Raw genomic sequence first — 13,702 nt, 5'->3', positions numbered from 1 at the left:
CCACCGATCCCGCACAGACAAGGGACAGTGACGCTGCTCCGCACGATACAGGGGCTGCTGCTCTCTTGCATCCCTTCGTGCTGGGTAACGAAGGGAGAGGCCATACATGCAAGCGGTTCCCTGCAGCACAACTCGGGCTTTGCCCAACTGCCGTCCCTGTCCCCATGCCCATCTCCCCAGAGCTGCTGTGGAGGTTTGGGACCTCCATGGGGATTAGCAATGGGTCTGTCACCTCCACAGGCCACCCCTGCTCCAGGCAGGCTTGTAGACACCCCCACAGCAGCAGCAGCAAGGGACAGCAGTGTCCCACGGGGACACAGCAGGGCTCAGTCCCCTGCCAGCCCCACAGGACCCCCCTGTCCACACACCACCCATGCACCCATCCGTCGCCGGCAGCGGGGTGAGGGACCTGCCCCATGCCACGGGCAGCTCGAGCAGCTCACACACAGCCCAGCACAGCTACAGCGGGCACAAGCAACAGCTTTGGACTTCAGCTTCCTACACATAAACAGAGACTCCCCTTTCCTGCTCACTGCTTCCTTCAGCCATGCAGGCAGATAACATTGTCTGGCTGTGGAAAACAAGCTATCTTCATCCCTGGTAGAAACAAAAATCCTCCTGTTGCAGTGCAAACGATGCATGCATGCATGCATGCATGCCTCTGCAAAGGCTGCCCCAAGGGGGGCCTCTGCACCAGCCCATAGCCACCCCTCCTCTTAAAACTGTTCCTAACACCCCTCCTCACCCCCAGCCCAGTTTATATAAAGCAGACTAAACCAGGCACAGCTGAGCTAGATCTATATATTGCTGGAGCTTGTTTTCCCTCAGTTGTTTTGGCCAGCCCAGGGCCAGCAAAGCCTCGGTGCTGCCCAAAGCATGTGGACTCTCGGCTTCCTTGGTGCTGCTTGTTGCAGGTGAGCTTCAGCACAAACACGCTGGTTTATTTTTTGATTTAATAACTGCTGCTAAAAGCTGTCCTGGGACTGGGAGGAGGGCAGGTCTCCAGCTTCAGGGCTGCAAGTGTAGTATCTTCAAAAAATGCCATATATTTTTGTCCCTTCCCTGGTGATTCTGCTCTGGGGCTCTCCACGCATTTGGATAAGGCTAAAGCATTTTAGAGACTAAACAGACCGAAGCTGAAGACAACAGTTTAGGGATGGAAGCCCCTTTGGAGGGGGGGGAGCAGGGGCTGCAGGGCCCCATCCGTGCTCTGGGGTCACACATGGATGTGAGAGCCATGGCTTTCCTTTCGGAGGGATAGAAATGCTTCATTGCTACTGATAAAAGCCTGGAAATGCCACAAAATGCACCTTGGAGTGTTTGAAAGCCCAGAAGAGTCAAAGGCTCCTCCATGGGTGACTTTGGGCTGTTGATGATGTTGATGGCAATGCTGGATTTCAGTGTTGGTGGTAAGGGACGTGCAGCACGGGGGAAAACACCGCTGCAAAATGTCCCATCTCAGATTCTCCTAATTAAGCACATTCTCTGCTAAAAAAACGTAGCCACACCATTCCTGATGTTTCTGGGATTTTTGCACAGATTTTTTTTTTGAAAAATAGAGCCCAAATCCTGGCTTTCCTATAATTTCGTGGGTCCTTCTCGCTCGGCCCGTCTCAGGCCATGCACCCCTTCACAAGGCGGAGAGTATGAGGGATGGCCCGTGGGGGGACGGCCGGTGCCGGGAGCATGTCAGGAGCGGATGAAGCAGAAGTGTGGGCCGTGCTGGACCGCAAACGGGGATGTGATTTCACTGAGCTGCTTTCCTGCAGATTTGCACTGTCTGAGCAAGATTGGATTTTGCTCGTGATGACGGAGCTCAAGCCATTAATGCTGACTCAAAATACACAGACATTTTCGACGCTTCAGCTGAAGTCTGGACTGAATCCTCTTGCTGGGGTTTGGGGAGCAAATCATCGTCTTCTCGAGCCTCAGCCCGAGCATCAGCGCACAAGCTCTCCTTCACCCACTCTCCGGGGATATTTATAGCACAAAACCTTTGCGGTGCTGGGGAGAGGCTGATTCCCAGTGGCCGAGGCTCCAGAATTTGGGATCCTGCCCCAGCTCTGCCGCAGCGTGGGGCGGGAGGACAGGCTTGGGGGGGACGGGGGAACAAAACGCAGCCGTGCTCTGTCTTTCCAGCCTACACAGCCTTGCAGAAGTGGTTACACATCTACTCGATCGCTACGTAAATACACGAGGAACCAGCATTTCTGATGTGCAGGGAGAGGAACATATGGCCCAGCGTATGCAAATGCATTGTCACTCGAAGCATAAAGCAGGGGGGTTTCTGGTGAACATTTCTGAGCAGAACAGAGGGCAGAAATGTGGGGAAAAAAAAAAAAAGATGGCAGCAAATCAAATCCTGAGTAGATCTGCAGTATCTAGGTTACCTTAATTATGTTCGGCTAAATATGGATGCCAATTAATTAGAGGGCTGCTGATTTCCAAAGAAAATGAGTTTACTCTTAATGAGCTAATCAGTCCCTATTTAAAAAAAAAAAAAGAAATTATTAAATTGTACAAAGGCGTGTGCAGCCACTTGACACGGAGTGCTGAGGTCTGCTCCGGCTGGGATTTATTGGGTGCAATATTGCCAGGATTTCCACACGGGGCTGACGATCCCTTCGGAACAGGTTGCAAACGGCATCGCGTTCCCTCTGCTCTTATCCCACTGGGACCAGGCTACTTTTGCCAGAAAAAAAAAAAAAAAAGGGTAATTTGCTGGCAATACCGGGTTATCAGCTCAGGATTTAGGACCACGAGCAAGTGGCATGTGGACAGGCATCCTCCCAGCCCGGGCTCGGCGGCGTGGGGAGGGAGGCAGAGATGGAGCGGGAGCGCTCCGAGTGCTCAGACAAAGCTCCTGGTTTTTTGAATATTAATAAGAGTCAAGCTGTGCGCTGCAATTAAAACGCTGATTATAATTTCTTCCATCTGTAGCTGATTCTACTCCAGAAATTAAAGAGAAATTCAGAAGAGATGTGAACGTTACATGGGGAAAGTGTCTAAGAGGAATGCCGGGGCGTGGGGAGACGGGGCTCGGAGGGCTCCTCCATCCCACCGCGGCCGGCTCTGCCGGCTTCCCCTCCCGGCTGGAAATCCCAGCAGGTTTGGCACTGCGACTTTGCTCTCCGGGAGCCTGAGAGACAACCACCTTCTCCCCATGCATGTTGTATGTCTTCACATGCGGTGTGTCTTCAAGCTATATAGGGTAGGTGCATCTTTAAGGGGAGTGAGTGCAGCTCCTCCGATGCCAAAAACGCTCCCGGGAATGAGTGACTCGGAGCCCCGTGTCCCCTCCTGCAGCCCGAGAGCCGTGGGGCGAGGGCAGGATGCCCAGGGATGGGATGCGGGTACCAGCTCGGAGCTGCTGGTCCACATACTGGAGCACTGGTGGGAGAGCAGCAGCAGCAGTGCAACTGTGGTACGCCACGGCAGCGCCCTGCGCTCAAGTTTTGGGAGCAAAGCAAAGATAATATTTATGTCATGTTCCAGGTCGCTGCTGCCCAGCTTTTCCTCCAAGAGACACAACTCTGCATCTGCCACGGGGACGGGTGCTCGGGCAGGAGCTGCACACCAAGTGCGGTCCCACGGGGCGGCTTCTGAAGCATCAGCTGAATTTCTGAGCGTTTAAAATTGCATGAGCAAGAGATGTGTGGATTCACGTGGGTATTCGTGCAAAGAGCTGGGGAAAGTCTGAGCTGGGGAAGCAAAAGCACAGCGCGGCGGGGAGAAAGGATATGTGCTGCAAATAATAATAACGCAGAGGTGTATGCGCCGCTTCCCCCGTGCAAAGAGCTTTAGAGGGGTACAGCTGCAAACCGAAGCCCAGAGCCCTCTGCACAGCACATGGCTCCTGGACATCGGCTGCCCATAAGGGGCTCTGGCTTGGTGATGGAGGCTTCAAAATAAATCTTGTGTGAGGTGGCATCTGCTGCAGTGCACAAAGCAAAAGCCCCTGGGGTTTTGCAACAGGAAGACTGGGTGCGCAGCTGTGCTCGCCCTCTCGGGCTGTCCAGGGCGTGAAATTTGAGGGCTGAGATTATATGGATGAGCTCAAATAAAGGGGAAGGGACTCCCCTGCTTTCTGGGAGCTGTGTTGGTGAGATACTGGGGTCACAAACCCGACTGGCCTCTGCCACTGCGACGGGGCAGGGTGGAGATGTGCCCAGCACCCGCCCTGCCGCCACGTGCTCACTGAGAGATGCCAAAACCGCCTTTAACAAATGTTTCCTTTTCTTCCTAAAGAAAAAACTCTGTTCACTAAGGCACCTGTAAATCCTCCCTTCCCCACACAAGAAAACCCCACTAAAGAACAGCAGAGGCTTCGACACACCCCGCTGCAGGAGGGGATTGCTGGGATGGAGCGTGCATCCGCACACCCGCGCTTAGGGACCGGCTCCGGATCGGAGTCACCTCCGCCGGGGCCAAACCTCTTACCTGCTCGAGGGGGATGACGAGGAAGGAGCCCCCGCCGGCGCTCTCCGTCACGATGGCAAGGAAGCGGGCGTTGACGGCGCAGAAGTGGTTGTCGTGGACGTTCTTGGTGATGGGGATGCCGTCGAAGCAGTGCTCCCGGCTCGCCACCTTCCCGTAGACGTTCCGAAACTTGGAGCTGCGGTACTGCGGGCGCCATGACATCTGCGGGGCAAACACAGAGGGCTTAGCCTTCCAAAAATACCCTACCCGGGCTGGTTCCCAGTTGCCTTCCAGTTTCCAACCCGTGCTGCAACAGGGGTTTTGCCTGACGAGGCACAGCAGTAGCGGGGCAACCCAGATCTGCAAGTATCACCCCCTTAGAGAAATGTAAGATGTCTCCCTGGTGCAAGGTACAACTCACTCACAAAAGGCATTAAAAGGCTCTCTACTGTTGCAAAATTTAAGCTCATCTCCTTTTCAGCATGAACTGCTTATCTAGAACACACAGCACTACTACTTCATGTGCATATGACAAATGAATTAAGGCTTTTAATGCGATGACTTGGAAATGGATTGGTCTGGACCAGATGAAAGCATGCATCGGGGCAGACTAAGAGCACTTAGGCAGGCAGTGAGCATCGGAGAGCTGGTACACCTTGCGTTCAGCTGTCTCAGCTTATTTTGCACGCGTGTCCCCATGTGGGCTAACCCGCAGCATCGCGGGAGCTCCGGCTGCAGGCTGGCTGCCCTTGCTCCCAACAACGAGATGATCCCAGGGATCCCACCAGCTGATCCCGGCGGACCAGGGATCCCAAGGACCCAGCAGCTCATCCTGCTTCCCCACAGCAAGCCCAAGCGCTGCAGATGCATGCACAGAAATTAGTGTGCTTTCGTTTGTCCTCGCTGCTTTGCTTTTTCTAAATAAAAAAATACCAACCTGCTTTTTTGATTTCTTTTGAACAGTTCTTATGGTAGCACAAGCGTTCATGATGAAATCTATAAAGATTTAAGGCACTCTGAGTGTGCAGAAGAGCCTAAGTGTTTAAGCCACCTTAGAGCAACGTAAGTGCTCGGCTCTATCCAAACACGTTGTAATTGCACGCCTGAGGACTCGCAGCCGCTCACGTCTTCATAACTGGCATCTATTGAAAAAAGCCCGTAAGTGCGTACTTAAACACTGGGTCATCTGCTGAGAGCATCTCTCAGCACCGGGCACCACCAGAGAAGGGCTCCGGTGGCTGCTCTAACCCTGAATAACTCCGACCACGTCCCTGCTTTGCCCCAAACTCAACGCCACGAGCTTGGGAGCACAGCGTCTTTGAGCAGCACCTCCTGAATTTGAAAGGGGAATGCTTTAAGACTGGAAAGAGTCGCGTCTCGATCCCCAGGCTGCAAGGAAAAAGGACACAGATCCTTGAGGATTTAAGCTGAAATGAGAGCAGAGAGGCATTTTTGGCTGGAAAGGTTTCTGCTCTGAAAAAATGCAGACTCACGTCCAACAAAACGCTGTGAATCTTTGCCAAACCTACCCAAGCGTTGGGAGCCAGGCAGGGCAAGGAAAAACACCCCGACCGCAGCCTGAGGAGTGGCTTTCAAGAGTTTCACTAAATCTTACATTTTCCTTTGTCTGAACAGATGAGTTTTCATATTGAAATTACATTTTTTATAATGTTAAAAAGGCACAAAAATGTATTTTGATATTTTTTAAGCTCTCAATTTGCTCTGTGATCCCAGGACTTTGACTTTACCCTCGTTTCTGCCGTCCAAATTCTACCAAAAAGGCCGTTTGCTCCATCCCTCCCCCGCTAAACTTTTCAGATGCCTCGTAGCGTATCTGCACGCAGGAGAAAACCCACGGCCCCCCCTGCAGAAACCCCTCCTGCCGCACGGGGGTAGCAGAAAAGGGGCTCCCAATATTTTGTGCATCCAGAAATTCAACTTAACAAGTCGCTGCCAAACGAAGCGCCAGCACGAACAAGCTGCAAGCAGCCCAGAGATGTGTTATTGCCCTTAACATGAGTCCTGGCGTGTGTGCTATGGATGCTCCCTACTCGCCGTGGTCCCCAGACATGAGAGCGATGCTGCTCCCAGGACCTCAGCACTTTCGCATCTCTCTTTTTTCCAGCCTCCCCTGTTTCATTTTTTCACCGAAAACTGGGCAAGTCTCCACTCGGCCCCCGCCACGCCGGGAGGAAGCAATAAGCTCAAGTGCCTGTTTCGCTGGAGAAATCCAGAGTTTCTTTCCTTTAACCCCAGTCAGTATTTCCTGCAAACAGCGTCACATCGCCCCGCGGCCCCGGGGCTGCAGACAGCCCGGAAAGGCCGGCAAAATCCCTGGCAAGGGGCTCGGGGCTGCCCAGAGCCAGCATTGTGCAGCGAGCGGCTGCCGGCTGAGCCCTTTCCTGCAGATTTCTGGTTTTGGCAGCCGGCAGAGGCTTTCCCGCACCAGAAATAGCTCCCGTGCCGCGTGGGAGATCCGGGGACCTGGGGGGCTCGCGAGGGTCCCAGCCCCACCGGCGGCGGGGAGCATCAGCCTTGGGATGGAGCTCTGCGCCGAGTGCTGAGCTGCGGGAGGAGGGGGGAAAAGCAGCTGATGGGACACTAATGCATCCACAAAAATTCTGATTTGAAAAATAAAATGCTCGGCATCCTTTGCCCCTTCGTCTGGCTCCGAAGCGGGCTGCTCCTGCCGGCGTTTTGTCCCGTTGCTGGAGCAAGGTGCTCAAGAAGTGAGCGGGCAGGAAAAGTCTGCTTTCGAAACACCTTCACGCCTGGTCCTTCGGCAGATGGCTTCGGCAGAGGTTGTGTTCTCTGGCTGGGAACGTCCTGGGGAAAGCGGCGCCTTGCTCTGCGGTGCTGTTTACACCTCCGGGTTTGGCACGTGGCGGTGCTGCCGGCACCGGCGGGATCTGCCCGCCCTGGGCAGCCACGCTCTGCCCGAAGCCCTTTCCCCGGGGAGCCCACCGGGCTGCAGGAGGCATTGCCTCCAAACAAAACCTAGAAATACTTTCTGGCTGAGAAAAAAATCGCCGGTTTCCCATTGCATTATCCCATTTGGGGTGTTTTTGTGAGTCATGTTTCAGTTCTGGATTGATGAAAACTTTGAGTCTCCAAGCAGATGCCAGCTTTATTTTTCCATTTAATTTTATTATTTATTCCTCCATTTATTTTTCCCCACTATATGTACTTAAACCTTCTCTTTGAAGCTAGTGTCACCTCATGGGGCTTCCAAGCACCCAGGGGATGGGGGAAGGAGCAGGAGCCGTTTGGTTTCTGCTGGCAGCCCATGCGGCAGCGCCGCCAGGGACACCACAGCTCCGATCCGGAAAGATTTCCCCAGCACCCGGCTGCTCCCGAAGGATGCAGACATGAGCGCAAGCCCACGTGCAAGGCCACCGAGTGACCTCAGGGATGCCAGGAAGAAGAAAGTCAATGAAACACCAACGTGCAAAGGGTGATGCACTGCCCTTACGCTGCAAACACAGCTGCCGACGGGTTGCATGTGGGAAGTCGTCCTGGAAAAATACATGGTTTCACAAGAAACATCACTTTATGATGGAAAACTGTTGAAAAAAAGTTGATTTTTCTAGCCAGGAGGATGAAAATCTCTTATCCCACAGCCTCTGCAATAGTTTCAAATTTCAAATTTCAAATTTTCAAAAGTTTTGCATAGTTTCAAGTGGGAAATAGCTTTGTTATTTCCTTATTTATTTTCCCTCCGTGTGCTGCTTTGCAGGGTCCGTTGCTCCCCGGGGTTTCCAGGCTCGGAGGGGGCCCGCTGGAGTTCGGCGCTGGACAAACATCCTATTTCCTGCAAAGGCTTTTGAAGACGAGGAGGGGATGGAGAGGAGGGGGGATGCAGGGATGCTTCGGACACCGGCAGGACGCAGCTCGGCGTTCCCCTCCGGCACCGAGTATTTTGCAGGTGGTGCCGACATTTCCCAGCCGGGGAGGAAAACGGCCTCTTCCCCAAAGGAGCTCAACTCGGGCAAGACAAAGCGGGAGAGGAAAGGCTGGAAAAAGCCACCCCGCCGCGGTCCCACGCTGGCCCCTCTTCCCTTCGCTTCCTCCCGGGGGGACGGGGACGGCGGCCGGGGGCTTCGCACGGGTGTTTGCGTGTGGAGACCGAAGTGTCTCGTGTCCCACGGGGCGCGAGGAGAGGTGGCCGTGGCAGGGACTTTCCCCAAAACTTAAAGAGAAACGTTGCGTTTGCTGTCTTCCCCTTGAATTTAAACCCTTGCTCCATCCGCATTTTGGCAACCGTGGAAATGAACAGCATTTCAAACTCTTGGGGTTTTTGTTCCAAATTTCTTTTCCTTTTTCTCCTCACTTACAAGCTATTTGCAGGGTTTTGACTTAAATTTTGCAAAATTGCGTCTCTTCGGAACCTATCGTTTTCATTGCAAATTATTTTCCCCCTACAAATACCCTCTCTCTGCTCTAGAACAGGAAAATGAAAAAAAGAAACTCGGGGTGAATTCAGGGGTGCTTGTGAGGCCCCCAGCCATCACCCCGCAGCTGACGGGCGCGCTGCTGCCGGCTGCTCTCCGGGAAGACCGAGGATGCTGGAAAACAAAAAAATCCTGCTAATTTTAGCTCCTGCGTGCCGCTTGCCCTGTGCACTTGCATGAAGCCGCAGACGTCCCTGGAGCCCCGGTCGGCCCCGGCTCTGATCGAACGCCCGGCAGCGAGGGACCAGCTCCTGTCGCCGTGTGATGTGCCACATCCAGCGATTCTGGAAGTTATTATCCAGAGCATTTGCTCTCCTACAATATATAATTTTTATAAAACTCGCTTTTTGAGTAATTCTCTGCATTCTGCTGACGCTAATGGGCATTTTTATTTTTCCATCACCTCACTCTCAATGGCTCAGAGGCGTTAAAAAAAATATTATTGATTTATTGGAGTCATTTCCATCCATCTCCAGAATTGGACTAATGTGCCACTGTTTCCAAGTTTCATTCTAGTTCTGCATTATTCTTGGACTGCGGTTTTTCCTTTCATTACAAAACTCCTCCCTTGTTTTGAGTTGAGCAGAACTTACATGAAAAACAAGAATAATATAAAGCACTTTGAAGTGAGGCAATAAAATAAATCACGTCCCCAATCACAACATTCAGCATCAACATCAACCTCATGAAACAAGCAGCAGCAGAGAAATTCTCCGCTCCGCTCCGGCGTTTTTAGGCTCATTGCAATGTTTTACTTATTTAAGTGCTTGAGGGGAAGAGCGTGTCCCAAAATCCCAAGCTGGAAGGTGGAAATCTCCTTTGTAACAACAGTTAGAGCAGAAAATGGGTGAGCTGGGGAGCCCGGAGCAATGATAGGGGCCAGTGCAGAGCATCCCTCTCCCCGTCCTCCCCTACCCCTGCTCCCCCAGCAGCCCCGGGGAGGGGATGGCCTGGCAGCGCTTCCATCCCGCTCCTCCTCTCCAAACAAAAGAACAAAGCAGCTCATTGAGGTTTCATAATCGGAGCAACGATATCTGCCACCGCCGGGCGTCCGCGCCGAGCCGGGCACTCAGGCTGGGGGGAACATCCCTCATTTAGCAAAAATATTTCATTGAAGGAGAAATGCAGAGGAGCGGCGGGTTGTTTCTGTGTGTCATTGCGTCAGTTTTGGTGCTGTTCCTCAAAACCAGAGGAAAACACACAGGCCTGGAGGTGGGGAAAGACCCCAGGGACAGTATTATAAGCAAGGAGCCTGGTGTTTGCAGCTCCGGGTGAAGCCTGCTGCACTCCCTGGCACCTTTGCAGAGTTGCACTAATATCTTACTCTGACCCTGCCCCACTGCAAAAGCAGATATGGGGAGAAGATGGACAGGAGGATGCCACGTAGGTCGGTTAGCAAGAGATTTTCCACATTCAACAGGGCTGGATTAAGGCAACGATGCTGAGGAGCGGCTGCAGCCCGTACCGGGAAAGGGACGGGCAAGTTTTCCTCTCCGAGAGCATGGGCTGGTCCGTGCGTGGAGGCTGCAGAGAGCTGACTTCCCTCCTTTTCCCCATCTATCCCGGGAGCTGCAATATTGCATCATGTATCACAGGGCCGACACAAGCAAGAAATGGAGGCATCCCCAGCAGGGAGCTCCCTGGGATGAGGAGCAAAGCAACCCTGCGGCTGCCGAGGGGTCAGAGCTGCCCCGGCTTGGGCACCCTGCGAGCTCCTGCTTCTTGCAGGGTGGGGAAATAAGATTTTAAGTGGGTGTCTCAGGCTGCCATTCAGTTTTACAGCAGAGAGCAGCTTCAGGAGAAATCGCATTAAAAAAACCAAACCCAAACAACTTTTTGTTTTGCAGGTTTTCCCCTAGGATGGAGGACGGGTACCCGCCTTGCAGCCCCCATCAGCCGGGCAGAGCCGATGCCGTGGGGCAGGCAGATCTGACCTGCGTGTCCCAGCAGCAGACACGATACCCACAGGGACCAGCTCTGCTCACGTCCCCCTGGGAACGGCACTGCCGTTCGCCTGGGGAAAAAAAAAAAGAAAACAAGAAGCAAAAAACCCCAACCCCTCTTTGGAGGCTTTTCTGATCCACTGGCAGCTCCAGCCTTTGCCTACCAGCAGCAGCAGGACACAGCTCTTGTCTCAATGTGTTTATTTTTAAATGCATCTTTTCAAGCATCGGGAGTCTTGGCAACAGCAGCCAGGAGGGAGAGCTTGCGCAGAGAGCCCCTAACGCTGCAATAGGCAGTCACACAGCGCAGTGGACTGTAATCCCTTAAAAATCTCTATATCCTATATATAGCGCCGTTTAATCTGCCTCAATCATGAGAGCTTTCACGGAAACGAATTTCTGCTTTCACCTGTACAAGGCAGTCATTTTTGGGGGTCGGCGATACCCCCAGCCCGGCACAGCGGGAGCCCTTTCTCCTTCGCACTGTGCCCCCCCAGCTGCGGCACCCACGGGGCTGGGGCACCCACGGCAGCTCTTTGGGTTACCGCGATGGCACGTAGCGTCTCCCATGCCCTTAGAGAGGTTTTTAATGGCAAACCAGTGCTCTTTCATCGTGCCTGTCTGACTTATTCTTCTGTCCATGGTTAAGTAGCAGGGTTATGGTTGACTAGCAAGAAAAAGATAGTTGCGTGAAAAAGTGTGTTGGGAAAAGGAAAACCAACACTCATTTTTTTGTCTAGAAAATCTGGGGCTTTCAGGAGGGGTTTTGCGGCACTCCAGGAGACAGTGCCTTTCCAAAATCACATTATTCCCTGTTTTCATTCCTCCTCCTGGCGCAGGCAGAGGTTCTGGTGAGCATTCCCCACCTGGGCCTTTCCAGTTTTGTACGAAGGTGGCATAGTTTTGTACAAAGAAAACCAAATGCAACTGCAACCCCCCCCCCCAATGCCCCTGTGCCCCCCTCGCGTGGGGTGATTTTCCCTCTCTCCTCTCCAGAGCTAACACGTTGCCCGCGCATCCCCGGCAGCCGCTGGGCAGAAGTTATTTTCCATTAGAAAGGTCAGCGGTGCTCAAGTTTGACATTTTGAGTATCGATCAGCCATTAAGGCAATGAAGTGCTACTGGGCAAAAACAAGAGCCGCTTTTTGGCAGATCTTAACCAAGGAGACGGCTTCATTTGTAGGAGGCACAGGGCTGCCCGATCCCCCCTGCCTTTGCCTGGGGACATTCCTCACAGCTCCCATGTGCAGAGAGCAAGGAAGAAAACACCAAAGTAGTTCATCAGGGCTTATTTTAGAGGAAAAAGCCACTGCCAGACCTGTCGCCATGCCATGCTCCCAAGCATGCTGCCATGTGCCTTACAGGACACAGCCATCATCCCCGAAGTCCCTGCGAGGCGAGCACGACCCTGCTCTGGTCCCAGTGCTCCTCCACACCCAGTGGGAGCATCAGCACTGGGGGCTTTAGGAGCCCCGTGGCCAAGGGGGGATTAAAGCCCTTCCCAAAGGACACGGTGCATATTGGCCATGGACCTGAGGGGGAGCCCCGGACCCGCAAGGGCCAGCGGCAGGGGACCTGCGCCTGCGGAGCGCTGGGACGAGCAGGGCTGTGCTCACACCCTAAATCAACGCTGGCAAACAGCAAAACGAGCCACCTCCCCGCCCCAAACCCATCCCGCTCGCTTTGCTTGAGCAAAGCCGCTATTGCTTCCACTCGGAGGGGAAAATGCACAAGTGGGAGCTGGCAGAGCCGCTCGCGGGCTGCAGCAGGACGGTGCCACCCCCAGACGTGTCCTGCCCAGGCTCCTCCGGACACGGCGGGTGGGATCTGCTCAGTGCATGCCCCGTGCGTTAGCAAAGCAGGTATGTAGGATTTATGCTGCTGGAATCCACCCCCTAAAGAAAAGCTTGAAGTTAAACAGCTATATTTTGATAAGATACCCAGCATTGCCAAAATTAGTCATCAAACGCTTATTGTTCCATGCACGTTAGATTAGAGCCAAACAAATGCTGATTTTAATCTCTCCAGTACTCTAATGCTCTGATGCCTCTCAATTCAACCTTGAAAACGGCTTTTGTTCACATTAATGGCTTTCATGCTAACGAGGCTCGGTAAGATTTAACATTTAGGCACATCCCGTTCTTCATTTTAATAACAATTCCGCCACAGAGAGCAACACATGTTTGCAGTGTGCAGGCATAGCTCAGCCACCAAACATGTCTGGAAGTCCAGATGCAGCATTGCTGCAGGATTGATGCTTCGGCCGCGGCACCTGGGTGCATTTACAGCCCGAGCTTGACTTAAAAGCAGACGGGCTAAGAAATGCCGAGTCTCCGGTGTAAATTAAGTGGTTTCTCTTTTGTGCCAAGAGACCGTCAGAGCAGAGCCAGCCAGTTGGGCTCTTGGCTTGCTTGGCTTCAGCTGCTGTTTCTATGCATCTCTCTGTCCCAGCCTTATTAAAATGCCCTGCGCGGGACACTCACCAGGCTGCTGTGCTTGCTTCCCAGCACGCTAGACTTGTGGAGGTCTCTCATTGACTCGACAAGAGCTCTGTGCAGAGAGGGAAAGCAAAAACATTCAATTCACCATCCCGGGAGGCTGAGATAAAACACACAAACCCTTCCTGCTTCTCCGCGCCGCGGCGTTGGGCAATGTGTGGCAGGATCCGACCCCACGGGGCTGCTCCCGGGCAGTTTTTGCAGGACCCGGAGCATCGCCGGCGGCAGGGCACGAGGCTCAGCCCCACGAGCCGCCGGCAGCAGCCATCGCGCCGACCCCCGTGTCCTCCTCCCCGGTGACTGCTAGCCCCGTTTAGGATAATTACGCTTTGCCACCTACTTTCTTCTAGAGAACAAAGTAATTCCAACACAAATAGGTTTTGCTCCTGAG

General features: G+C 53.3%; 1 protein-coding gene across 1 annotated transcript in view; it reads right to left on the bottom strand.

Moving 5' to 3' along the window:
- Positions 1-13,363, bottom strand: part of CORO2B (coronin 2B) — a gene marked incomplete at its 3' end in the record, with an annotated part of 29,132 nt that extends 15,769 nt beyond the window's left edge. Inside the window, exons 1-2 of the mRNA XM_082321345.1 lie at positions 13,297-13,363; positions 4,441-4,641 (exon numbers count right to left, since the gene is read on the bottom strand). Coding sequence (XP_082177471.1) covers positions 4,441-4,641; positions 13,297-13,347 — 252 coding nt within the window. The 5' untranslated portion in view covers positions 13,348-13,363. The remainder of the gene's footprint in view (positions 1-4,440; positions 4,642-13,296) is intronic.
- Between the last annotated feature and the right edge of the window lie 339 nt (positions 13,364-13,702).

Source organism: Platalea leucorodia (genome assembly GCF_965183815.1).
Source record: "Platalea leucorodia genome assembly, chromosome: 9".
Classification (NCBI taxonomy): domain Eukaryota; kingdom Metazoa; phylum Chordata; class Aves; order Pelecaniformes; family Threskiornithidae; genus Platalea; species Platalea leucorodia.
This window is presented reverse-complemented; position numbering and strand designations above follow the sequence as displayed.